General features: G+C 37.0%; 1 protein-coding gene and 1 pseudogene across 3 annotated transcripts in view; both read right to left on the bottom strand.

Annotated features, from left to right (window-relative positions):
- Positions 1–305: 305 nt before the first annotated feature.
- The window catches only part of LOC113099766 (adhesion G protein-coupled receptor E1-like), a 35,354-nt gene continuing 8,085 nt past the window's right edge, over positions 306–27,574 (bottom strand). The window contains exons 5-18 of one of the 3 annotated variants that reach the window (XM_026264712.1): positions 27,395–27,514; positions 24,570–24,701; positions 24,433–24,482; positions 24,265–24,351; positions 24,019–24,172; positions 22,606–22,722; positions 7,017–7,219; positions 6,730–6,900; positions 6,452–6,646; positions 5,049–5,266; positions 4,510–4,668; positions 4,249–4,420; positions 1,650–1,745; positions 306–1,564 (exon numbers count right to left, since the gene is read on the bottom strand). In XM_026264712.1, coding sequence (XP_026120497.1) covers positions 1,520–1,564; positions 1,650–1,745; positions 4,249–4,420; positions 4,510–4,668; positions 5,049–5,266; positions 6,452–6,646; positions 6,730–6,900; positions 7,017–7,219; positions 22,606–22,722; positions 24,019–24,172; positions 24,265–24,351; positions 24,433–24,482; positions 24,570–24,701; positions 27,395–27,514 — 1,919 coding nt within the window. In that variant the 3' untranslated portion in view covers positions 306–1,519. Of the gene's footprint in view, positions 1,565–1,649; positions 1,746–4,248; positions 4,421–4,509; positions 4,669–5,048; positions 5,267–6,451; positions 6,647–6,729; positions 6,901–7,016; positions 7,220–16,715; positions 17,075–17,151; positions 17,233–18,384; positions 18,557–18,642; positions 18,802–20,512; positions 20,731–21,748; positions 21,944–22,034; positions 22,206–22,326; positions 22,527–22,605; positions 22,723–24,018; positions 24,173–24,264; positions 24,352–24,432; positions 24,483–24,569; positions 24,702–27,394; positions 27,515–27,574 lie in introns of those variants that run through there. The other 2 variants (XM_026264713.1, XM_026264714.1) reach the window with 2 other exon arrangements.
- On the bottom strand, positions 7,434–13,952 carry LOC113099767 (latent-transforming growth factor beta-binding protein 1-like; annotated as a pseudogene).

Consider the following 27,574-nt stretch of genomic DNA (forward strand, 5'->3'; position numbering starts at 1 on the left):
TGTTATATATATATATATATATATATATATATATATATATATATATATATATATATATATATATATTTACTATATATATATTTACTATATATCAGATGTCAGTGAAGTTTATATATATATATATATATATATATATATATATATATATATATATATATATATATGTATATATATATATATATGTATATATATATATATGTATAGAGCCTGTATGTATATATATATATGTGTGTGTGTGTTTGTGTCTAATTTAAACAAAATTATCTTTTTCACACCCTCGATATTTGACGTTGTAATGATCGTTTATTCAACTGTATCATTCAAAAACATTTAGCACTGTAAAAATATTTTCTCATCTGAAACAAGTGACAGCTTGTAAAACTTCTGCTTCATTGCGTCATATTCATTAAACAGTCAGCCCTCAAATGTTTAAGAAATCTAAGTTCTTATAGTTACTGTCAAGTTCAAACTATTTTTAAACGATTCAGAAAATGTACTAAAATTTCACCATAGAAATATATAATTTTTTTTATTTATTTTCAATTATATTGCTGATGTGCAATAACATATCCAAAAGATAAAAAAAGAGGTGTCAAGTTATACATAATAATAGAATCCAGTTTTGAGTCATCTGCTCATTCTGATCGATTTACCTGATTGTTATTGGGCTGATTTTCTCTTCATGTGCTCATATTCTCGCAATACTCTCTCAGATCTGAAGGGGGAGGCGCAACACAGAATAATAAGCTGACCACATGTTTCCTCTGCTTGTGTCAGCTCCTCAACATGTCCACTTTCCAGCACTTTCTGCACTTGTTTCCTCATCAACATGCTAAGACTATACAGAGAGAGCAAATACAGTGTATAAATATCAATCTTCAAATTAATTAAGAATGATAAAAAGTTTTTAGTTATATTAATATATAACATGACAATTATTCATTTATATGCCCATTCATTCCTCTTTCACTCATTAAAATGAATTAATTTTAGTTTGCATGTAGAAAATTGCATATAAAAAGAAATCTTTACCAATGTAATGAAATATAAACATACATATCACTTTTGGTTGCAACAGTCATTACATTTCTGTATAATGGAGGCAGAAACAAGAGAAAAAACTTAGAAATCTGTTAGAAATCCTCATGAGCTAAAATATAAAGATGTTTTGACATCGCTTCTAAAGAATGACTTCATTAACTGGTATAATAAAAATAACAAAACGATGCTCTCCCTCAACACAATGCAACAGTTATCATTATAAAACAACAGTCTGCAGAGGTCATCCTTCTCTGCTGGCCTTAACACTGTCAGAATCACTCAACTTGTTTTAATATATTTTTTCCTTTATATATCTCCGTCTCCAGTAACAGATGATGCATATCCCGTGTGTTGAACAAGCATCAGCAGTATTCATCAGATGATGTCTGTGAAAGTGTACTGTTGAATTAAAGCTTGTGAAAAGACTTCATTTGACACAGAAAGTCTCTATGTGTCTTTTCAGCCCATGACAAGTGCTTTACATCTGTGACTCTGCTGTGCTTCCGTCGCTCCGCAGAGGTTTCTGTAAAAGTCAAAGGAAGAATGAAGAAACTGAACCCAAAAATGCTGCTTTAATGTCCAAAACACTCAAACACAGACTAACGTACCTGACTGCTGTTGGTCTGGCTGGTACTGGTTCTGCGTTTGGGTTTCTTCTTGTGTGGACACATTCGGACAAACAGATTGTAATACTCCATCCTGACCTGAAGGGGGCAACAGGCAAAATAAATGATATTTGACTTGAGGAGCACTAAGTTTCGGACTCTTCTTAAACAAGAAAACAGCCTATTATGTTTGTAGATATTTACAGAAATTACAGTTTCTGGCAACTCCATTTGCATGCATTCAAAATAGTGGTCAAAGACGTGGATTTAGATGACTGATGCTAATACCAATATCTTACACAGCAAAATCCCCAATGTTAATTTAACACTCTGAGTGTAAGTAAAGTAACACTGAAGCAGAGTTGAAGTTAATGAGATAATTAAGAAGTTAATTGAGTTATGATTAAGCATTATTGAAGACACCTGATGTTAACAAGCAGAATCACAAACGAGAAAAATCACAATTTGTGTGTCACCATTATAGTGGTCAGTGTTTGCTTTAGTTGGGATTTTGGCTTGTAACTTTTTACTTTTAAAGTTTGTTTGTCAAACCAAGAGCAAAAATCATCGCGTGTTGATGATTATGTTTTAATGTGATCGTTGTTTCACACGAGTCACTGAACTCATTTACATTCTTTTCTCAAAGTAAAATTTCCATTACTGATTGTCACAGCTTTGATTCCACAATGAAAAAATCTGTATTTTCTATACATTTTGTAGGTATCTCTTGCAAGTGATTCTGATTTTTTTTTTTTTTATTAAAGAATTTTAATTTTAACAGACCAACTCTGAACATCACAAAACTAGATACAAAAAATTAACATAAAAACAGCAAAAATAAAATATAGTTAGAATAAAAAGTTAAAAAGACAGTTCAGCTCATAATTTATTCATGCCGCAATGCATGATGGGAGCCATGGATGAGTTTTTATTGGCTACAACATGCTTTTTTGATGGTCACCGTTGTTGTGATGCTCACGCTGATTCCTGATGTCTGTGTGTCTAAACAAAAGACTTCTTTTTTTACGTAGAACTAACTATTAAAAACATGTCATACTATGTCAGAAATGCTGGGTTGCTTACTTCTCTTTTTCACTTAATTTATGTATGCAGTAAAGAAACCTAAACTCAGGCATTCAGGTCACTCTATAACAAATAGCTCAAACCACAATCAATGGCACACATGATTGCCTTCGCTGTGGTCTGTCTGTATGACATAATTCAGTCACCACAGCAAGTCGGCTCTCGCCGACTTGCTCTTTTTCTTGCTCTACAGGTCCAGCGTTTTCACTCTACACACCATTAAAGCTGCTCCGACTTCTTGTCTGTGCCACTAGACTCTGTCTGTCATGGGTTATTCGTCTCTGACCATGTATTGTTCCTCTATAACTTTGTATTCAAGGACACAACTATCAGGATGTAAACAGATAACTTTTTATTCCACTTCTTCTTCGTAATCACTCTGCACTCAAACATCTTCAGTGCCCCACCGTGGCCATAACATGCCATTACAGTCTGCTGGTTTTGTTTGACGCTTGAACTGGTAATATATTGTTATTTGTTATATATATATATATATATATATATATATATATATATATATATATATATATATATATATTTACTATATATATATTTACTATATATCAGATGTCAGTGAAGTTTATATATATATATATATATATATATATATATATATATATATATATGTATATATATATATATGTATATATATATATGTATAGAGCCTGTATGTATATATATATATATGTGTGTGTGTGTTTGTGTCTAATTTAAACAAAATGATCTTTTTCACACCCTCGATATTTGACGTTGTAATGATCGTTTATTCAACTGTATCATTCAAAAACAGCCACATAAAATCTAAAGTTAATAACTGAAGGGTCAAGATCCCAACTAAAGCAAACACTGAACACTATAATGGTGACACACAAATTGTGATTTTCTCAGTTGGTGATTCTGCTTGTTAACATCAGGTGTCTTCAATAATGGTCAATCATAACTCAATTAACTTCTTAATTATCTCATTAACTTCAACTCTGCTTCAGTGTTACTTTTAACATTGCTTAGTGTTTATATGAGTCCACACTCAAGAGTGTTAAATTAACACTGGGGATTTTGCTGTGTAGGAAGCAAGGTGGCTGGTGGCCGATATTAAGCTGATATATATGATATTACATAATTTAATTTTAAAAACATGTATATGTATAATCTTTTTGTTTGTTTGTTTGTTTTTTGGCCCTTTGTGATGTCAACCACTATTTCTGAGCACTTTATATATGTGGGACAAATTGCATGGGATCATTTTGTGATCATTTTGCATCATTTATTTGTATCTTGAAGACTTGAAGTTACTATATGCTGCCACAAGTATTCTTAAATAAAAATATCATCAATGGCAAATGAACACCAGAGAAACATAAACGGATTTCATTTTCAATTCGGGGGGTTTAACTGTCCCTACAAATCACTGAAATCCAGCAAGATGATACTGGAGGTCTAAAACAAGCCACTGCTACCTAATGTTTAATGTGTAAGTAAATTCTTAATGGTTTTTCTGTTATGTTGCATGTGTAAGTACCTGTTTGGACAGCAGGCAGTGCATGAGGAAGATGAGCGCCCCCTGGAGAGTGTTGAGGATGATGAAGAGGTACAACATCACTTCAGTCCCTTCCTCCTTGAAGAGGAAGAAGCCAAAGACCCACGTTCCTCCGAGAACACACAACTGAGCCACAGCGGTCACCGTGAAACTCCTACACACCAAATACACTTCATCAAAACCACTGACAGAAGTCAAATCAAGAATGACTGAATCTGTTCAATACAATACAAGATCGCACACCTGATCTGGTTGAGTTTGGAGAGGTCTGGATTGAGACTGGAGAACTTTTTAGCCAGTTTCCACACAGTGATGATGAAGACAAAACCATTGAGGATCACAATGATGCAGACGGGTGCGAAAAAACTCAAGATGAAGTAGCGATCAAGAGAGAGCCAACAGCTGGAACATGTTAGAATGATAAATTAATCACAAGTTCATCCCTCTTTCCCTTTCATAATTCCTTTGAAAACGTATTTCTTATTCAGACAAGACTCTGGGGACATTTTTCTACAGGCTTTAGTTTATATATCACAGATATGTACCCTAATTTAAATCACGTGTTTGCACCTAAGATGAGACGTCAATACTTCTGGTACATTTCTGAATATCAGTATTCATAACTGTCAAAACTTTAAGAAGTACTCTAGCATATAGAGCTTTATAGTTGAGTCTTTATTATATACTCTATATTATATACAGCGAGCTGTGTGCATGATTATTAGCCAATTTACTGATCATATATTTTTTCTAAGCGTATTTTACCAATTCCAGAAACTCACTGTCTACTGGTCCCATATCCTGCTGGGAAGGCGATGGCAGAGATGGTGACGATGAAGAGAGGGACTCCGTATCCGACCAAATACATGTAGAGGTGTTTTAATGTGGTGTGAAACACCAGCACAACCATCCGGTAGAGCTGAACCCCCTCCAGCAGCATCCAGCAGAACGCAGACAAGAAGAAGAAATGAAGCAGACCGGCCACAATCCCACACGCTACCTGAGAGAGAAACACACGTCAGGGCATCCTCAGGATTGCTTGCATTTGTCTTTTTTGACTTCTTTTCATCTTTAAGGTAATGTCCAAACTAGTTAATCAAATCAGGTTCAAGTGTGCCAAATATTAGATACCCCCAACTATAAGCAAACCACAAGGTGACACTGGCAAGGAACACAAACTCCATCAGTGACAGAAATGGAGAAACAAACTTTAGGAGAATCCAGGCTCAGTCGAGAGCCAGTCCTCCACTGGCCAGGCTTCAATACAAGTAAGATTGTGGATTGATTTCTTTCAGAAAACTCATACAGTTCCTTGTCCTTGACGAGTAGGATACATCAGGATGCTTCTTTAATGATGATTTGTGCCTATGACTGTATTGTTGACAAGGTCTATGCAGTGGATTTGCTTAAAACCTCTCACTGTCCAGTAATGGACAAGGAAGCCTACTGTGAATCTTCTGTGCTCCCTGTAATGACCATGAAGGCATTATTTGAACTCTGTGTCTCCTGTCACGGCCACTAAAGCTGTCCGTGGACTCTCTGAACTCCCTGCTCCAGCATGGGCTTCTGCTCCACTAGTCCCACTGAGGAAACTAGATCCACCCCTTTTTCCACATTTGTTCTCTGCTCCATCATGGTCTCCAACTCCACTGTGGTGATTTCCTGCTCAATCTTGATGGGCTTAATTTGCATCTGGTCTGCCCTAGAAATCTCCTGCTCCATTTGCTCTGTTCTGGTGGTCTTCTTTCCCATATGTTACACCCTGCTCTACCCTCCTTTGTGGTCTTTGACTCCGCTCTGGCCACCTGCCTTGTTGGCTCCACACTAATTACCTGCATTGCTGGCTTCATATTGGTGCCCTGCACTGCCTTGTTTCCTTCCCCACTTCCACCTCACTGAAGTGGCCTGTCTTCCCTCCCCTGATCCACCTCCACTCTACCACCCATACACATACAAAATTATGTTTTATAAAAACAAAGATTAGTGAAATATGTTTTACAAGGAAATATTACTTTAGTCGGTCTACTTCAAAATGTACTTTTTGTGAAAATTACTAGCAATTTATGAATGAGAAATGCTTTATCACCACGTTTTTCATTGTAAAGGTCATCTTTCTTGGTATTCAATGAGCCATCTTTTGATATTGTCAGAATAATGTCTAAACACTTTTCTTATTCAAACACACCTGATTGTGAGTCATGGAGATCCCAGAGAGGAAGACGAGGTCTGCGATGAAGAGACAGATGCTCAGATGGAGATGAATGCTGGTTCGGGTTCCTTGGATGGAGCGGCAGAACAGGAATGTCAGGATACAGAGAAACAAACAGACCAGAGACAGAACTAAACCCACACGCGTGATCAACACCAAATCAAATGCGTCCTGGAGGAGAGGAAGTGAAAATATGTCATTTAATTTAATCTAAAATCCAAATGAAAAATGTGAAATCTCAGGTTTGCATGTACCTGGATAGGATAGAGAGCCATGAGCACAGCGAAACTACTGAAATGAGACCAGTAACACACTGTATGAGTGCTGTTAGACCACGACCTCTCACAGCCCTCCTCAGACCACGCCCCCTCAGCCTCATCCCAGTACACACAGGAGTAAGCCACGCCCTCAGACTCCACCCTCTCCTAATGAAGAAGATTGATTGACAGTTCAGAAAACAGATTGATTTTCTGTCAATGAAATGTGTGTGTCTCCAGTGAGATCTTGTGCTGGTCATTAGCTGATCTGTCAGTATCTTCACCTCCACGTGTCTAAAGACGAGCGTCACCGACTCTGACAGCTGCTTGGTTTCTGCATTACTGACGACGGCAGTCACCACTTTAGAGTTGAGTTGATAAGTGACACTTCTCTCTTTATCATCTGATCTCTCATTGCTCATCTTGTGGAGCAGATCACTAGATGAGTTCAGATCTTTATAACTGACCAGAGCCGCGAACGCAAAACCTGTAAACAAGAGAACATTCACATTTCGTGAAAATACTGATGGTTTTGTTGGTACCATCATATATGTGCACTGGTTTTAGTTGTACCTGGATATGATTTGCCTACAACAGCTTCCCAGCTGGTGCTGAAGAGGGCAGAGTCTGTGCTCAGAGTGACACGCCCACTGGGCGGAGTCTGACCCTGCATGACTGCAACCTCAGAACTGTCAATCACATGGACATTCAATTCAATTCAATTCAAGTTTATTTGTATAGAGCTTTTTACAATACAAATCGTTACAAAGCAACTTTACAGAAAATTATGTTTCCACAATATTTAGGACATACAGAACAACTGATTTAAGTCTTAATTAAGCACCATTAAACCTGAATGTGCGTGTAAATCCCTCTGAATAATAAATATGCCTTATTTTCAGTATTCAGTAACACAGCCTGACTGTGTCTGAACTGTAATGCATGTGGTTTCTCACAGGTGTTGTGCGTCTCCATCCTGGTCACAGGCTCTTTCAGCTGAGGTCCAATCAGACGCATGCTGTTCTCCACCGTGTCCAGAAACTGATTCAGCGTCTCACTATCAGCAATGTTTCCTTCAGACAGCAGCTCATTGGTGGAATTGCACACATTCTTTGGAATAAATCAGAGACGTTCATTCATCAATGGGCGAGTACATTATCACAAACTACAATCTGAATAAATACTATATCGTACAATGTGTGTTTCACCTCCAGTAATTTCTCTCCAGTGGAATGTTCTCTGCGTGGATCATTCAGAGACTCACAGCTGTTCTTCAGCAGTGACATCAGATACTTTAACTAGAATAAAATACATGGAAGTCTACAGGTGCTTCTCAATAAATAAGAATGTCAATGAAAAGTTCATTTATTTCAGTAATTCAGCTCAAATTGTGAAACTCATGTATTAAATAAATTAAATGCACACAGACTGAAGTAGTTAAAGTTTTTGGTTCTTTTAATTGTGATGATTTTGGCTCAGGTTTAACAAAAACCCACCAATTCACATCTCAACAAATTAGAATATGATGACATGCCAATCCGCTTATCAAATTAAAAACACCTGCAAAGTTTCCTGAGCCTTCAGAGTGGTCTCTGACAATCATTGACACCCTTCACAAGGAGGGTAAGTCACAAAAATTAATTGCCAATAAGCTGGCTGTTCACAGAGTGCTGTATCCAAGCATCTTAACAGAAAGTTGAGTGCAACGAAAAAGTGTGGAAGAAAAAGATGCACAACCAACCGAGAGAACCGCAGCCTTATGAGGATTGTCAAGCAAACTGGATTCAAGAATTTGAGTGAACTTCACAAGCAATGGACTGAGGCTGGGGTCAAGGCATCAAGAGCCGACACACACAGACGTGTCTAGGAATTTGTCTACAGTTGTCATATTCCTCTTGTTAAGTCACTCCTGAACTACAGACAACTTCAGAGGCGTCTTACCTGGGTTAAGGAGAAGAAGAACTGGATTGTTGCCATTGGTCCAAAGTCCTCTTTTCAGATGAGAGCAAAATTTCATTTGGAAACCAAGGTCCTAGAGTCTGGAGGAAGGGTGGAGAAGCTCAATATCCAAGTTTCTTGATGTCCAGTGTTAAGTTTCCACAGTCTGTGATGATTTGGGGTGCAATGTCATCTGCTGGTGTTAGTCCAATGTGTTTCTTGAAAACCAAAGTCACTGCACCCATTTACCAAGAAATCTTGGAGCACTTCATGCTTCCTTCTGCTGACCAGCTTTCTGAAGATGCTGATGTCATTTTACAGCAGGATTTGGCACCTGCACACACTGCCAAAAGCACCAAAAGTTGGTTAAATGACCATGGTGTTGGTGTGCTTGACTGTCCAGCGAACTCACCAGATCTGAACCCCAGAGAGAATCTATGGGCTATTGTCAAGAGGAAGATGAGAAACAAGAGACCAAACAATGCAGATGAGCTGAAGGCCACTGTTAAAGAAAGCTGTGTTTTCAGACCACCTCAGCAGAGCCACAAACTGATCACCTCCATGCCACGCCGAACTGAGGCAGTAATTAAAGCAAAAGGAGCCCCTATCAAGTATTGAGTACATGTACAGTAAATGAACATACTTTCCAGCAAGCCAACAATTTTACAAAATGTTTTTTTTTTTTTTTTTGGATTTATGAAGTATTCTAATTGGTGGGATTTTGTTAAATTTGAGCCAAAATCATCACAATTAAAAGAACCAAAGACTTAAACTACTTCAGTCTGTGTGCATTTAATTTGTTTAATACACAAGTTTTATAATTTGAGTTGAATTACTGAAATAAAAAATAAATGAACTTTTCCTCGACATCCTAATTTATTGAGAAGCACCTGTACTGGCATATTTACACGACTGAATGAGGCTGCTCTGTGCCTGTTTAAATTGGAAAACAGTGATTTGCAACGCTTATGCAACGTTAAAATAACATCCTCTTAATCTTTACTCACAATGCAGCACTTGTATAATGTTAACATTCAGCAAATATCAATAACACAAATAATGTTTTTTTCTAACAGCATATTCTATCAACATTTTATGAGAACAGACATAATGTACAAATAACATCTGAGAATGTTGCTCACAGAGTGTTTTGTCTTTACAATAAGATGAGAATGCATATCAGATATTAACAATTAAAGAGCATTAAATGTTTGTTATTTTAAGAATTTTTTATCATGACATAACTAAAAAAAAAAAAGTGGAGATGTCCCCTGGGCATACTACTACTACTAATCAAAGGCAGAAGACCACATGCTACCTTCTCTGGTGTGTGGTCTGCATCAGACTCAGGTTTAAACTGATCACAGTCCATTTCTGTGCACAACAGCAAGAAAGAGCAACATAAGCAAACAGACAATACTGATGAACTTCCATACAATTCTCATTTGCAAAAATATATCAGTGCATTTAAAATGATGCAAATAATAGTTTGCCCTACTGTTGTAATTCTCACCGAAGCATTTAGTCTGGTTGTTGCCATAATTACTTTAACCCTGGTGACATTTGCAGCTGTAGCTGCCTGGATGATTGAAACAGTCTGCATTTCTGCCACAAACATTTGGATCCAAACACTCATTGATGTCTGAGAGAGAGAGAAAATGGGAAAACAGTCTCTGTTAATGTGTAATTGCACATAATTAGACACACATTGCACATACAGCTGATATGATCTGATCAGCATCATACAGTGCAAACTGCATGGTAGATTTTGTTTAACATATGTCAAATTACACTGATAGGCCAGAAAAACAAAGCTACCTTCACATTCTGCTTCAGAGCCAGTCGAGGTCTGAAACGCCATATCACCAGATCCAGAAAATTCATCCTCGGGACACTTGTTTTTATCTGACCGGAGGGAAAGACAGCATATGGCATGAATTATTGTTTTAGTATAAATTATCTAATTATAAATTAAGCCAGACTGTGTACTGCAATATGATCAAATGCTTTTACAATGTTTTGTAATTCCCTTTGAATTAAATGACTTGTACCTTCACATGGGAAGATCTCTTTGAATCCTACATCACAGATGCAGGAGTAACTTCCCCATGCATTTACACACTGAGTATTATCACCACACACACTCGGAAAAATCCCACACTCATCCACATCTGTGTGAGAGATGGACACATGCCGGGAATCAGGAAGGAAACCTGCATTTTAATGTAGTAAGACTAGAACTACAGGTCTAGAATTCCCTCTTTTAGAGCACAAAAGGACAGACTTTCACTTTTGCACTGTTCAGTTAAACCACAAGCTCATAATTACCAACACATGTGTTTTTAGCACGTTTAAATCCAACGCCACAACCACTGCATGTCGGCAGAAAGAGACCTGGGAAGAGTAGGAAAAAACAGAGATAAACTGAAATCATAGCAAAAAAGTTCAAAGCATCTAGCATGCAAGCCACACAATGGAAATTGGGTCATAATGAAACTGAAACTCTGTAAGGTAAACAACTTCACTTTATAAATGTGGCTTTATCATTTATTTTCACATATACAGTCTTGTTCAAAATAATAGCAGTACAATGTGACTAACCAGAATAATCAAGGTTTTTCGTATATTTTTTTATTGCTACGTGGCAAACAAGTTACCAGTAGGTTCAGTAGATTGTCAGAAAACAAATGAGACCCAGCATTCATGATATGCACGCTCTTAAGGCTGTGCAATTGGGCAATTAGTTGAATTAGTTGAAAGGGGTGTGTTCAAAAAAATAGCAGTGTGGCATTCAATCACTGAGGTCATCAATTTTGTGAAGAAACAGGTGTGAATCAGGTGGCCCCTATTTAAGGATGAAGCCAACACTTGTTGAACATGCATTTGAAAGCTGAGGAAAATGGGTCGTTAAAGACATTGTTCAGAAGAACAGCGTACTTTGATTAAAAAGTTGATTAGAGAGGGGAAAACCTATAAAGAGGTGCAAAAAATGATAGGCTGTTCAGCTAAAATGATCTCCAATGCCTTAGAATGGAGAGCAAAACCAGAGAGACGTGGAAGAAAACGGAAGACAACCATCAAAATGGATAGAAGAATAACCAGAATGGCAAAGGCTCAGCCAATGATCACCTCCAGGATGATCAAAGACAGTCTGGAGTTACCTGTAAGTACTGTGACAGTTAGAAGACGTCTGTGTGAAGCTAATCTATTTTCAAGAATCCCCCGCAAAGTCCCTCTGTTAAAAAAAAGGCATGTGCAGAAGAGGTTACAATTTGCCAAAGAACACATCAACTGGCCTAAAGAGAAATGGAGGAACATTTTGTGGACTGATGAGAGTAAAATTGTTCTTTTTGGGTCCAAGGGCCACAGGCAGTTTGTGAGACGACCCCCAAACTCTGAATTCAAGCCACAGTACACAGTGAAGACCGTGAAGCATGGAGGTGCAAGCATCATGATATGGGCATGTTTCTCCTACTATGGTGTTGGGCCTATTTATCGCATACCAGGGATCATGGATCAGTTTGCATATGTTAAAATACTTGAAGAGGTCATGTTGCCCTATGCTGAAGAGGACATGCCCTTGAAATGGTTGTTTCAACAAGACAATGACCCAAAACACACTAGTAAACGGGCAAAGTCTTGGTTCCAAACCAACAAAATTAATGTTATGGAGTGGCCAGCCCAATCTCCAGACCTTAATCCAATTGAGAACTTGTGGGGTGATATCAAAAATGCTGTTTCTGAAGCAAAACCAAGAAATGTGATTGAATTGTGGAATGTTGTTAAAGAATCATGGAGTGGAATAACAGCTGAGAGGTGCCACAAGTTGGTTGACTCCATGCCACACAGATGTCAAGCAGTTTTAAAAAACTGTGGTCATACAACTAAATATTAGTTTAGTGATTCACAGGATTGCTAAATCCCAGAAAAAAAAAATGTTTGTACAAAATAGTTTTGAGTTTGTACAGTCAAAGGTAGACACTGCTATTTTTTTGAACACACCCCTTTCAACTAATTGCCCAATTGCACAGCCTTAAGAGCGTGCATATCATGAATGCTGGGTCTTGTTTGTTTTCTGACAATCTACTGAACCTACTGGTAACTTGTTTGCCACGTAGCAATAAAAAATATACTAAAAACCTTGATTATTCTGGTTAGTCATATTGTACTGCTATTATTTTGAACAAGACTGTATATAAAATATTAGAAATGTATTTGTTTGATTTGAACTAAGCGTTTACACCACAAATAAGGCAGGAAAACACAAATATGGAAATATTATTTGTAGCAGTGACATTACAACACACACACACACACACTAAAAATATATTTATCTATTCAGCAACTTACATACAATATTTAACTGGGAGAGCATTTGAAGCAGGTTCTGTGAGTAAAATATTTAAAGTGTTACACATTTATTCTTCCAGAGTGAACTTTATTACACTCCGAATTTTTGGCTTGTATTTCAAAAGTGGCTTCATTCCAGACATATGTCATTATTAGACTGTGATCTTAAAGTGTGAGTATTGCTGGAGGATAAATACCTTGAATTTTTGCTAATAGCATGATTGTATTTAAGGTTTAAGCTCCATTTAACGGATGGCAATATGAAGCGACAGTATTTGCAAAAACCTCTTCTTTCATAACATGACAGACATACTTGTGGGTTTCTTTTGTTCTAGTGGTTTTATGTATTAATGGCATATACATATAAGTTATATATGAGTGTGAAGAAAATAACTATATATATATAGATATCACACATTTAACAATCATTTTCTAATCATTAACAGTCCTGTACTGGTTGTTGGTTCAAAACAAAGAGGCATTGTTCATGTTTCAGACTTTTAACAGCTGGTCGAGCTTCATAAGCAGTCTTTGTTACTCAGAAAGGAAACGCAGTTAGTTTCTAACTGTCTCTGAAACATAGGCTATATTTGATCTGAACATCTGCACATCTTCAGTACTTCACAAATGTATTCACCACACAAGTCGAAGTCAAATCTGCTCACCCACAAGAAGTGCCCACTTCAGCTCCATGTTAGAAACCATAAACATCTGCTGTCTAAATCAAATACAGTTAATACTTTTTGCAGGTTTAAGAGATATTAAATTCCTAAAGAACATCTGTCTGCAGCTGTAACTTCGCGTCTCAAACTCTTCAGCTCTTCGTCTGGTACCTTTAGCGGTCTTGATATTCCTCCTGCTGGAAAAAATATATTTCAAAGAAAGAAAGAAAAAAAAAACTCGGCTACTCATTTTCTTTACAGCAGTGGGCGTGTCTACGGTCAATTCGAGAAAAGATAGACGAGGGTATACTTATGCCACATTTCCACTGAAATTACCCAGAACATTTGTACCAAGAACTTTTTTCCCTATTAACTATTTTTCCCCCTAGACCTAATGCTTTCTGTTTTTCCACCGCGGTCTAAAGTACGGGGTTAGATTTGGCAAATAGTCTGGTGACGTAGGTCTGTGTGTGTTTCTCAATACAAAGTGCGCTGATTTTGGACGTGCATCCTCCTCGGTAGTTCAGACGCATTAGTCTCGGGAGTGTGATTTCCGCGACGACGCGAATCCGGTAATTCTGCAAACAGCAGCGTGCTTGATGACATCAGTCAGCTGACTATGGCTACTGCAATTTTCCTCACTGTATATTTAAATAGGATATTAAATTCCACTGCTTACTTTCATTTTTCATTGAAGATAATAGCCGCAGAAACAGAGTCGTCATGCATTCATGATTTTTAGCACTGTATAACTGATATAGGCTTATGTTTTATTTATTTATTTTCCTTTTTATTCAAAACAATTCCAAACATGCTTAATATATCAGTAAATATCTCGATTCTCAAATATGTGTAAGTGAACGCGTTTTGCACCTTTATAGATTGTTATTTGATCAATAAATGGTGATGGGCAAAGTAGTGTAATCTGTTAACTACACATAAAAACCCGACTTTTTATTTAAGTGCCTTTTCATGCCATAAAATATTTTTAATACGACTGAATTTGAATTTAATGTAATTTTTTATAACAATATTGTAAGTAACTTATTTTAACACTTTCATTTTACAGAGAGTAAAGAACGTTATCAAAGAACATTTTCATTCAGTCTAGCCAGAGTTCAGGCACTCTCAAAAACTCCCATTCAAATCACTGAAACACTTCACATTATGAAACGAATATCTTACTTACATTCGTATGCACATCTGCACTTTTTGTTGTTTCTGATGAGAGAATTCGCTAAATAATTCTGTCAGCGAGCAAGAGAACAAAACACCGCGTTTCAGTGATGACTCTTCTCCACGTCTCTGATTGGCCATTGCATTCATAAGCGCAACAGAATCGTTTCTGATTGGTTATCATGAAGCGTTGCACGAACGCGTGTGTCTCTGTCTCTGGCTCAGCGCCAGCCAGCGAACACAGCTTTAAATTTCGCATCTGATGCACACCGAGTACCGACCAAAAGACCCTAGTTCCTGGGTAAAATTCCTGTGGTGGAAAAGCGGCTTTAAATGCTTTATAGATTAAAAGGAATATGATATATGAACTAATTGTAATCATTCCTGCTTAATTCCATAATTTCACTGTAAAAAAAAATAAAATAAAAAAGGTTGAAAACGATGTTAATAAATTAATTCTGTCGGAGTCTGGTTTACGCTTTTGTTTTGGGCTCTGCAATTAATTCAGGGCACGGTTTATGAGAATCAAATTATTAAAAACAAATTACAATTATAACTGATAGGATACAAATGTCTTTTAAAATGACACTTACATGTGCACTTTTCTATGCGCATCACACATGCTAATATATTCTCATACTTTGTACATATAGTCATTTGTCAATGCAATTAATTAATCTGTTATTTGTAAGTGCATTTTTATTTATATGTACTGCTGTAGAAAGCCTGAACCTCACAAAGAGCATTTAAATGATCACTGACAGCTTGCGCATTATAATTAAATTCGAAAGTGAAAGTGAAAGTAAAAACAAGCGTCTCTACAGTGCTGAAATGTAAAAAAAAAAAAAAAAAAAAAAAAAAACTTTAGTTCTGAAATGAGTCCATTAAACTATTTTCAAAAGATTCAGAACAATGTCTCATAATTAAGCCTCTTTAACCTAGCCTAGCAGCTGGAAGAGGACTATATTTGTACTTATTCAACATTGAGACAAAAGCAATAACGTATTGATCAATTAGTGGTTACAGATCTAGAGGAAGAAATGTTTTAGCTTCTATACTAACTGTTATTTATTTATTGCAATTATAAAATGAATGACCTTCACAGTCTAATGTGAACTAAACCAAAAGACCTGCACACACTTAATAATAAAACAACTAGAGAATAAATCAACACACCAACATGTGATCCTAGTGTTTTTATGGGTCATGATTATTAATGATTTATCAATCTTTCTCCCGCATTCTCCGAGCATCCTGCAGAGGTTACGTTTGTCGTCCAAAAACAGAAAAACGTGCACATTGATGTTAAAATATGTGCGTTGCTTGGCTTCGACCTGAAGGGGGAGACAGAATATCACAGAATAATCAGTTGAAAACACTTAAATGTCAGAAGATGAAAGTGAAACTATCTACTCGTCCAGAAAAGTCAATTTCAGCTCCATATTACGAAACAGATGTGATTTCTGTAATCTTTCAAAATCACATTGATTTCCTCTGTCACCTTGCACCCTCGGAGTCTCTGTCCATCTGGCCTTTAGATGTTTATTTCACCTTTTCCAAAAGCTTCTCTCCGGTTTTCCACAAGTTTTTGTTTTCCTGCTCATTTCCCAGAAATCCCAACACTTTCACTTGCTTCCACTCAGTTTTATTTGTGTATTCATTAGTTCTCTCTGTATTTGCATTGAAAAATATCATGTTTAAAAACTGCAATCTTTGAGTTATTTAAGGATAATAATACCAAATCTTAATAATTAAATTATTAATGTCAGTTACTAATTATATCAAACACGGTTGTTCCAATTAATTGACAAAACCAAGAGAAAAACTGACTAGAAATATTAAAGCTTAAAACAATAATCTTTTTCAAAATACATTTTAATAACAAAATAAATTCAGGAACCATTTTAGCCGTTCAGATGACAAGCTTATAACTGTAAATAAAGCATATATATATATATATATATATATATATATATATATATATATATATATATATATATATATATATATTCTTTCTAAAGTTCAGCAGTTTTCAGATCTTCTGATTGGACAGGAATAAGGAGGACGAATTGACGACCTCCTGTCAAACTGAAGCTTTGTGGATAATCTTCATTTTTTACAAAACTGTTCAAGTGCTTAAGGGTTGGTAAAATCAGAATATGACAAGTGCTTTATATCTTGGACTCTCCTGTGCTGTCTTCGCTCCGTAGAGGTTTCTGTAAGAGTCAAAGGAAGAATGAAGAAGCTGAAGAACCAGAAACACTGCTTTAATGTCTGAAACACACACACACACCTGACTGCCGCTGGTACTGTATTCCACTTTCTTCTTGTGTGGACACATTCGGACAAACAGGGTGTAATACTCCGTCCTGACCTGAAGGGATGCAAACATGCAAACTAAATTATATTTGGCTAAATAAATTACAGGTATTTCTGAGCAGCTCCAATCATATGCATTGGCTAATGGCCGAACCAATATGGATTTCTTTTTTTGGCTGATGCTGATATATCAGAAAGCAGGGTGGCATAATATAATATGATATATGTGACCCTGGACAACAAAACCAAGTCTTAAGTGTACATTTTTCAAAACTGAAATTTATAAAACATCTTAAAGTTGAATAAACAAGCTTTCCAGGACAATATATGTCTAAGATACAACTATTTGAAAATCTGGAATCTGAGGGAGCAAAAAAATCTAAATATTGAGAAAATCATCTTTAAAGTTGTTCAATTGAAGTTCTTAGCAATGCATATTACTAATCAAACATTTAGTTTTGATAGGATTTGATTAAGATTTATGATAGGAAATTTAGAAAATATCTTCATGGAACATGATCTTTACTTAATATTCTAATGATTTTTGACCCATACAATGTGTTTTTGGCTCTTGCTACAAATATACCCCAGAGATTTCAGACTAGTTTTGTGCCCCAGGGTCACATATATGATGTTACACTATGTAAATAACATGCATAACCATGAAAGACTGAAAATTACAGTTTTTATACATTTTGTAAATTGTAGACCAAAAATAAATCTGTAATAATTCTAATGTAGTATTTGTCACAAATAAAGAAATTATTTAAATTATGAATAAAAAGGAAGTAAATGCTGTAACCAACAGTTCACCCAAATAAAGTACTGGGATATGCATGAAGTAAATATAACTTGGATACCAACTGAATATAAAAATTGGATATAGCACAGCTCAGTTTGATAAATCAAGAACTTAAACATTATGCTTGAATCTGTGCTCAGATGCGCCTCCCTTAGCACTGTCAAAAGGTTTGGTCACTTCCTAAATAAAAGCTGCTTGTAACACTTATGGCCAAAAGCAAATCTTATCTTAATCTTATCTTAATTTCTCCTTATGTGGTTGGAAAAGTGAAAAGTGATTTTTATTTTTAGGTGAACTATTACTTTAAACCACTGAGATGTTAAATCTAAAACAAACCCGTTAGCAGAAGTTCAGTGGGTGAGTGTGTCACCATGTGGTTTCTGAGTCATGATGTGTTTTAGATACCGGTTTGGACAGCAGGCAGTGCATGATGAAGATGAACGCCCCCTGCAGGCTGTTTAAGATCGTGAAGAGGTACAACATGACTTCAGTCCCGTCCTCCTGGAAGAGGAAGAAACCGAAGACCCACGTTCCTCCGAGAACACACAACTGAGCCACAGCGGTCACCGTGAAACTCCTACAACACCAAATATACTTCATCAAAACCACTGACAGAAATAAAATCATGCCTGAATCAGTTTGGGGATAAGAACACACTCAGACCTGATCTTGTGGAGGCTGGAGAGGTCTGGATTGAGGCTGGATAACTTCTGGGCCAGTTTCCAGACAGTGATGATGAAGAAGAAACAATTGAGGCTAATGACGATGCAGACTGGCACGAAGAAACTCAAGATGAAGTAACGATCGAGAGAGAGCCAGCAGCTGCAACACACATTAGGATAAGATGATGATTACGACATACAAAAGACTCGCTCATCCCTCATTCACATTACCTCCGACTCACACCTCCGACACAGCTATTTTGATGACCTTGATATACTATTAAAGATAGTTTTTATTTTTATATTTTCATTTTAAAGATTTAAGTAAATGTGTTTTTTTTTTCATAATTTTTTTTTTAATATGGTTTGCATTAACAATTTGACACTTTTTTTTTTACAATTGTTTATAATTTGAGTATTTCTATATAAGTTTTTATTAATACTCATTTTGGATTTAGTATAAGTTCATTTAAATGAAAATGAAAAATGCTACTAGCGGAAATAGAACGTTTAACTTTCTTATATTTTATTTCAGTTACCGTTTATTTTTCAAGACTATATTTTTAATGGTTTAGATTTCGTTTTAGTTAATGATAATAATCTTCATGCCCTACTGACTTTCTTTGCTTTCCCACAGAAAGTTCAGTCAGACTGCAAGTCTAATTTTAAAACAGATGAATCCTGATTAGATCTTGCCTGTGTCTCTTCCTCCTATTCTGTCTTTTACAGTCACTGCTGGCACAGAAACACGTCACCCGCCCATGGAAGTTATTATGATGATAACAGATTGTGACTGGAATGGCATTACATCTCAGACACTGTGAATGATTAAACTGGATTTACAGCTCCTGAGTTGATGTTTGACCACGATGCGGCTGAAGGAGTGTTTCTGAAGCCTAGATATGAATTACTTATAAAAGCAGACCTGCCAACCTTGGAATTTTTTTCTTCTGTTATACAGTGTTTAAGAGTAAACAGTAGGGATGAAAAATACAGTCAGCCCACAGTTCAATAAACACCTTGTTTTTTTAACCATAGTTTTCGGTTTAGTTTTTTTTTTATTCTATTTTTTAATGCCATTTAAAAAAAAACTCCAGTGCACTTTAATTAAAACTATCTGTATGAAGACATGAAAACATTGTCTATCATATTTCTAAGTATTGTTTTGGGGGGATTTGCCATTATTTAGTGCTATAAACAAATGCAATGTCCGTTTCATGATGCCAGAGGGCACCCTCGCGCAAAAAATCCCAATATGCATCACATAAGTAATAGAGCTCAGGACGCTCTAGGAAATCCCTAATATGGACAAAAGTTATATTTTGCTGTAACTGAACAAAAGATGACAGAAGCGATTTGAATGATGACATTCAAAAAGAACATTAAGACAAGAAAGTCTCTACTGTGGCAACTTTATATGTGTTCTTAAAACCACCTCTGGTATTTTAATTATAATCAATTGCTAATCGACATAGTCTTTATTACAGTTTATAGAATGTATTTCTGCACCATTATGTGATAAGAAGCCACATGAGATTGCAGTCATTACAAGGGAAGATACAAGGCTCGTGTTGTTTCTCAGGTGTTTCCTCATCTCAGTGCACACACAAACAGAGCCAGCTTGGAGAGAAATAAAATGCTCAGTAATTATTTAAAAGCAAAACCAAAATTGGCTCTGACAGGTAGAACTCTTCATTCTTTTGCTGTTGATTGTTTTGAATACTGCGCATGAACAGAGGTGTCACCAGGTGTTTGCATAGTTTAGACAAATTGTACCAGTGTACTTTGAGATCAAAATGCATACCAAAGTGATATAATGCCTTCTGCAGACACACTTCTACAAATAAACAGTGCTGGATGCAGACACTCACTGTCTACTGGTCCCATATCCTGCTGGGAAGGCGATGGCAGAGATGGTGACGATGACGAGAGAGACTCCGTATCCCACCAAATACATGTAGATGTGTTTTAATGTGGTGTGAAACACCAGCACAACCATCCGGTAGAGCTGAACCCCCTCCAGCAGCATCCAGCAGAACGCAGACAAGAAGAAGAAATGAAGCAGACCGGCCACAATCCCACACGCTACCTGAGAGAGAAACACACGTCAGGGCATCCTCAGGTTTGCTCACAGTAAATGTTTTGTGGATTACATCCACAATGTTATTCACACAATACCAGTAAATTATTATTTTAATTATTTATTGATTACCAATAAAAAACATCGCAAGTAAGCTGTTCCTTTTATTTAGCTTACGGACTCCCAGCGGAGATCCTGACCGATCAGGGAACCCCATTTATGACCCGACTAATGGCTGACATCTGCCGGCTGCTCTGGATAAAGCAGCTACAGACAACCGTCTACCACACCCAAGCAGACGGGCTCGTCAAAAGGTTTAATTGGATGCTCATTTTGCAGTGGAGTATCTCTTTATAAAGCAAGTAAACACTGTAACTAACAGGGTACTCAGTATTCTGGTAAGTTTATGTCCATTGGGAAAGATATTTTTCAAATAAAGCCAGGGTAACACTGATTTAAAAAACAGCACACAGAAAAAATGACATGAATATGACAGTGGCAAATGCATAAAGCACAGCATAATTTTAAATCATGAGTTTAAAATGTTTAGAGCATTAAGGTCACAAGGACCGACCGTCATCCATAGAACATGTGATCATGCTGGATAAAAATTACCAATCTTCACAAGATCTCACAGATGGATTTGATTAAGTTTGCAAATTAAATGTCCATCAGCCATTCAAAGATTTGTTTAATTTATATAAATGTATATTTCCTTAATGATGATGGCAAACAAGTAATACATCGGCCATGGCGATATATCGGTCGACCACTAATATCTAATAACATCCACCTACAACTGTTTCAGGTAAACAATCCATGAATGAATTAAAGATGTTTTTGTGCTTATGTTTTGAGACCATAATTCAAGAGCATATAATTTTGAACATGTTCTATTAAAGTTACTGGAAGAATGTTTGTTTGTAACTTGAAAGAATGAATGTTTGTTTGAGAGAACCTTTCCAGAATGTTGGCCAGAGTTCTGAGAATGTTTCCTGTTAGCTGTAGTTTTTGCACTCAGACACACCTGATTGTGAGTACTGGTGATCCCACAGAGGAAGATGAGGTCTGCAATGAAGAGACAGATGCTCAGATGGAGATGAATGCTGGTTCGGGTTCCTTGGATGGAGCGGCAGAACTTGAAAGTCAGGATGCAGAGAAATAAACAGACCAGAGACAGAACTAAACCCACTTGTGTGATCAACACCAAATCAAACGAGTCCTGGAGGAGAGGAAGAGGGAAAATCATCAATATTTAATCTATAATCTGAATTAAATATGTTAAACCCCTGTTTTCTGGCTCACAGATGTACCTGGACAGGATAGAGAGCCATGAGCACAGCGAAACTACTGAGATGAGAGCAGGAACACACTGTATGAGTGCTGTTAGACTCAGTCCTCTTACAGCCCCGCCCAGACCACGCCCCCTCAGTCTCATCCCAGTACACACAAGAGTAAGCCACGCCCTCAGACTCCACTCTTTCCTGAATATTGATTGACAGTTCAGAAAACGGAAAAAAATACATGAATGTTAGATTTTCTGCAAATGAAATGTCTCCAGTGAGATCTTGTGCTGGTCATAAGCTGATCTGTCAGTATCTTCACCTCCACGTGTCTAAAGACGAGCGTCACCGACTCTGACAGCTGCTTGGTTTCTGCATTACTGACGACGGCCGTCACCACTTTAGAGTTGAGTTGATAAGTGACACTCTTATTATCGTCTGATCTCTCATTGCTCATCTTGTGGAGCAGATCACTCGAAGAGTTCAGATCTTTATAACTGACCAGAGCCGCAAATGCAAAACCTGTGACCAAGAGAAGATCTCCTCATGAAAGTGCTGATGGTTTCATTGGTACATATATATGCACTGGTTTTAGTTGTACCTGGATATGATTTGCCTACAACTGTTTCCCAGCTGGTGTTGAAGAGGGCGGAGTCTGTGCTCAGAATGACACGCCCGCTGGGCGGAGTCTGCCCCCGCATGACCGCAACCTCAGCAACTGTCAAACACATGATCACACAGAACTAGCAATATGCCGGTATCAACTTTTCCTGTTGGGATTATTTGCCCTTGCTTTGATCATGGTATAATCACTGTATTGAAATTTAGTTTTAAAAAGGGGTCATCATACAATATAACAAAAATATCTGAACATTTAAATACAATAAAGCAATACAGAAACATTTTAAGTTAAAAGTTTTACACAGATTAATGTGCAAAAGAACTACAAAGACCAACAGGTATTATTTTACAAGAAGACGTCATTAGTTAACCATTAACATTCACAATGAGCACTATCTACATTCGCTACAGAAGTTATTAATCTTTGTAAAAAAAAAATACAACTCTTAGTTCATGTTATATCATTAAATAACACAGTTGCATCTTTTGATTTTAACAACGTCTAATTAAATTTTGGAATATCTAAGATTAATGAATGTTCCGAATAATTTTTCATTGGCAGTTTATTTTAACTAATTAATTATCTAATGTTAACTAATTAAGCCCTAACGTAAAGTGTGAATTAACAATAAAGAATATAAACTCTAGGGCATGTTGTAGTCCAGATTAAAATGAAAAAAGAAGTTTGAAAATAAATAGCCTATTAAGTCTAAACATTTAAGTATTTGGCTGTGATGAACACCATTGCAAATCCACAATTCTGAATGGCTATTTAAATACGTTTTAGAAAGTAGCACAGCTGCTTTATTTATGGGGTTTCCAGAGTAAAGGCTGCTATTTTTCTGCAGTTTAGCTCCATTTGCTGTCAGAGAGTGAATGTGTTTTCATTCAGCACGTCTCTCACATGTTCCCATGTGCGTCTCATGTGTGTTTGGTTTTTTTGTTTTTTTTACATCAGAGCCACTTTTGTCTTTTAAGCATCATACAGCAGTGTTGTGCATTTTAACCAGCTGATGGGAATAGTATTCTTAAAATGCATTCCAAAGTCGGAATAATTTGTAATATATAAAATTATTCACAGGATTTAGAAGTGCCCACGATAACAATATCGTGCATATTAATTACTGTGATATATCGCATCACCGAATACAGGCACATGTCTACACAGAACTGATTTCAGTCTTAGATAACAATTACAAATGTGTGAAAATCTGTGTTCATAATAAAATATATTTTTCACAACAGTATTTCCATTCAGTAATCAGAGTTTCTGCAAGTTCTATGAACCTAATTTTACACAGCACATCTAAAGTAAAGTATTTGGTTTAAGAATGTTTTCACTGATTGAAGACCAGAAACACAATGAATATGTGTAATGCATGTTGTTTCTCACAGGTGTTGTGCGTCTCCATCCTGGTCACAGGCTCTTTCAGCTGAGGTCCAATCAGACGCATGCTGTTCTCCACCGCGTCAAGACAATGATTCAGCATCTTCCCGTCAGCGATGTTTTCACCCGACAGCAGCTCGTCGGTGAAAGTAAACAAGTTCTGTCAAACACAGAGAGATTTAGAGGAATATTCCCGGTCAAACTGAGAAATGCAGAAGCAAGCAGAAAGAGGAAGAGGGCTGTTTGTTTCACCTCCAGTAACTGCTCTCCTGTCTGATGGCCATTTGGGCCACGCAGAGACTCACAGCTGCTCCTCAACAGCGCCAGTAAAGTCTTCAACTAGAAGAAACACAGAAACCAAACTCTAAAGACTGATTTTTAACTAAGTTCTAACAAAATAATCATGAGGAGTCGTTCTACCTTTGCAGGCGTGTCCTCTGTGTCAGACTCAAAGTGGTCGCAGCTCATCTCTGCACACAGCATCAAAACAGTTAATGTTTCACACATCAGTATCTACACCATGAACACTGATGTGCACATACAAACTGAACACTCACCAGTGCATTTTGATTGGCTATTGCCATAGTTACTGTAACCCTCATGGCATTTACAGCTGTAGCTGCCCTGATGATTGGAGCAGTTGGCGTTTGTGCCACAAACATCTGGCACACCTTTACATTCATCTTTGTCTGTGAGAGAGAGAAGATGGATGAATGTCAATTCCTATTATGATATCGTTTTATTTAATAATATTGTTAGAATTTAGATTAGGTGGGCAGACTTGGCCTTTTCAAGTCACAACCAATTCTTCAAGTAAAATCCCAAGTCCTCAAAGAGGATAATTGTGCTTTAGTGATGAACAAGTGCTGTTATTTAGGATTACAGAGGATCAGATGTTGATGTTTTATTGGTTAAAATTGCGTCACCATAATGGAGATCAGTGTTTGGTCTAGTTGGGCTCTTGATTCTTGATTTTCTGTTTGATGTTTCTATGTAGCAATGTGTGAGGTGTTGTGACACAGAAAGAAAAGTATTAAGCAGTGAGCAGCTATTAGCTCTTATTTATATGATGAGTCATCAACATCCATCATCTCGACAATGGTAACAATCAACCAACTTCTTCATGCTGCAATAAAAATTACCATCCTGCACTGCAGTATGAAAAAATGTCACCACTGTTGATGATTTTATATTAAGTGTTCACGACTAAAAGCCTGAGCCGGTAGAGTTCTTTTTTTTCAACACTGAAGTATTACTCCGTTATTTGTTTAGTGGGACTTTTGTTCAGTAATAGTTGAATGACAGTCAATATACTAAAGAGTCACCACCTCATAAACTTCATTCATCGTGAGTTATAATCAGAAAGTGTAATCTCATCTACTACTTCAAGGTTTGATTCAGCAAAGCACAAATGTTTGCTATGAAACAACATGGCAATTATTTAGAAGCAAATTACTTTGAAATATTAAAAGGGTGAAGAGGCCAACTAAATTAAGTGACGTGACATTCAGCCAAGTATGGTGACCCATACTCAGAATTCATGCTCTGCATTTAACCCACCCAGAGTGTGCACACACACACAAACACACACACACACACACACAGAGGTGGGACAAAGTCATTGTTATGCAAGTCACAAGTAAGTCTCAAGTCTTTGCCCTCGAGTCCCGAGTCAAGTCGAGTCAAAGCCAACAAGTCTCAAGTCGAGTCCAAAGTCCTACCATTTTAGTTTCGAGTCATTTCAAGTCCTCTTACCACAGAAATAAAATGGACATTGACATGATGTTGGCGAGGTTTTCCATCTGAGTGTGCTACACTCATGTACCTCATATAATCCGGGTTCAAAAATCCCTATTTTTGATAGCATGAACCAACAAGGGAGATGTGCATTTACTGTCTCATTGATACAGTATGGTACATCAGATAAGGTGCTTAGCATTCTTTCAAAACTTACCTTTCTTTGTGCAACTTCAGGTGTCGTACGTCACCTGTAGGAGAAAAAAAATTAATCCGTGGCGACAGTTTTGCAATCTGTCCCCTCAGTTTATAAACTGTACTCACGAATTCAGAAACAGTTCCCTCGGTTTAACAAATCGTGCCCACGAATTTCAATCCGTGCGCTCAGATTTTGTAAACCATACCCTCGGTTTTTGAATCCGGACCCACAAATTCATAATCTGTGCGCACGCTTTCACAATCCGTTCCCACGGATCTGTAAATCATACTCACAGATTCAGCAGCAAGCTACGTGTTAACATACAGTTTCACTGAATATTATTATGTGGAATAGGTTTAATAATAATAAAGGAATAATCTTGATTATTATTGTAGCTACAATAAACCTGGCATTGTGATTAACTCTGGAGTAATTTTTTCCTCTGTTGTAAATTGTTTTGGATAAAAGATTCTTATGCATATCCTGTATAATAATATATATTTTATTTTTATAATTTTAATTTGTAGGCTTAATAAATGAGTACAAGAAAATAATTCATGAATTGCTTTATTTTTAAATAACCTTTGACAGATGTTTCACTGTTAATGTTATTATTAAATAATGAGGCCAAAAATAACATTGCATTCAGTTAGAGAGAAAAGGAATAAAAACATAATCGGCATGTTATTACTGCTTTTTACTCTTATTTTCTTCTTCTTTTTAGCATTTATTTTTGGCCATAAAACACAGGCGGCTGTGTCTTATCCTATTGGTGATTAATGTAAAATAAACGCTAAAAAGAAGACTATTTTGTGAATGCTGATCGTGGACTCATTGGATACTATGAAAAATAATGTTTAATAAACAGAAATGAATCTGCCGGTGGGGGCGGAGCTACAAATGCGTGTCAGTTTACAGATTGCGAAAGCGTGCGCACGGAATATGAATTCGTGGGTACGGATTCAAAAACCGAGGGTACGGTTTACAAAATCTAAGCGCACAGATTGGGAATTCGTGGGCAAGGTTTGTTAATCCTTGGGTACGATTTGGTAAACCGAGGGAAACTGAGGGGACAGATTGCAAAATCGTAGCCACGGATGGATTTTTTTTCTCCTAAATGTGACATGCGGGGCTCTGTAAGCCGTGTGAACTTTTTTTCCCCCAGGTTTTCATGGCAAGTAGCAAGTCTTCTCGAGTCAAAAGGCGCAAGTCCAAGTGAAGTCACGAGTCATTGATGTTAAAGTCCAAGTCGAGTTGCAAGTCTTTGTACATTTTGTCGAGTCGAGTCTGAAGTCATCAAATTCATGACTCAAGTCTGACTCGAGTCCAAGTCACATGACTCGAGTCCACACCTCTGCACACACACACACACACACACACACACACACACACACACACACACCTGGAGCAGTGGGCAGCCATTTATGCTGCAGGATAGATGCTCACCTGTACAGGAGCCGTTCTCATGTTTGAGAAACCCTGGAGAACAGATGCAGTGGAAGCTGCCAAGTGTGTTAGTGCAACTGCTGTGAACTCCACACACTGAGGACACACATTCATCCACATCTGCAGCCGACACACACACACACAGACAAACGTGTTCACATGTAAAGTAGTTTAATGGTA

Source organism: Carassius auratus, unplaced genomic scaffold, assembly GCF_003368295.1.
Source record: "Carassius auratus strain Wakin unplaced genomic scaffold, ASM336829v1 scaf_tig00217030, whole genome shotgun sequence".
Taxonomy (NCBI): Eukaryota; Metazoa; Chordata; class Actinopteri; order Cypriniformes; family Cyprinidae; genus Carassius; species Carassius auratus.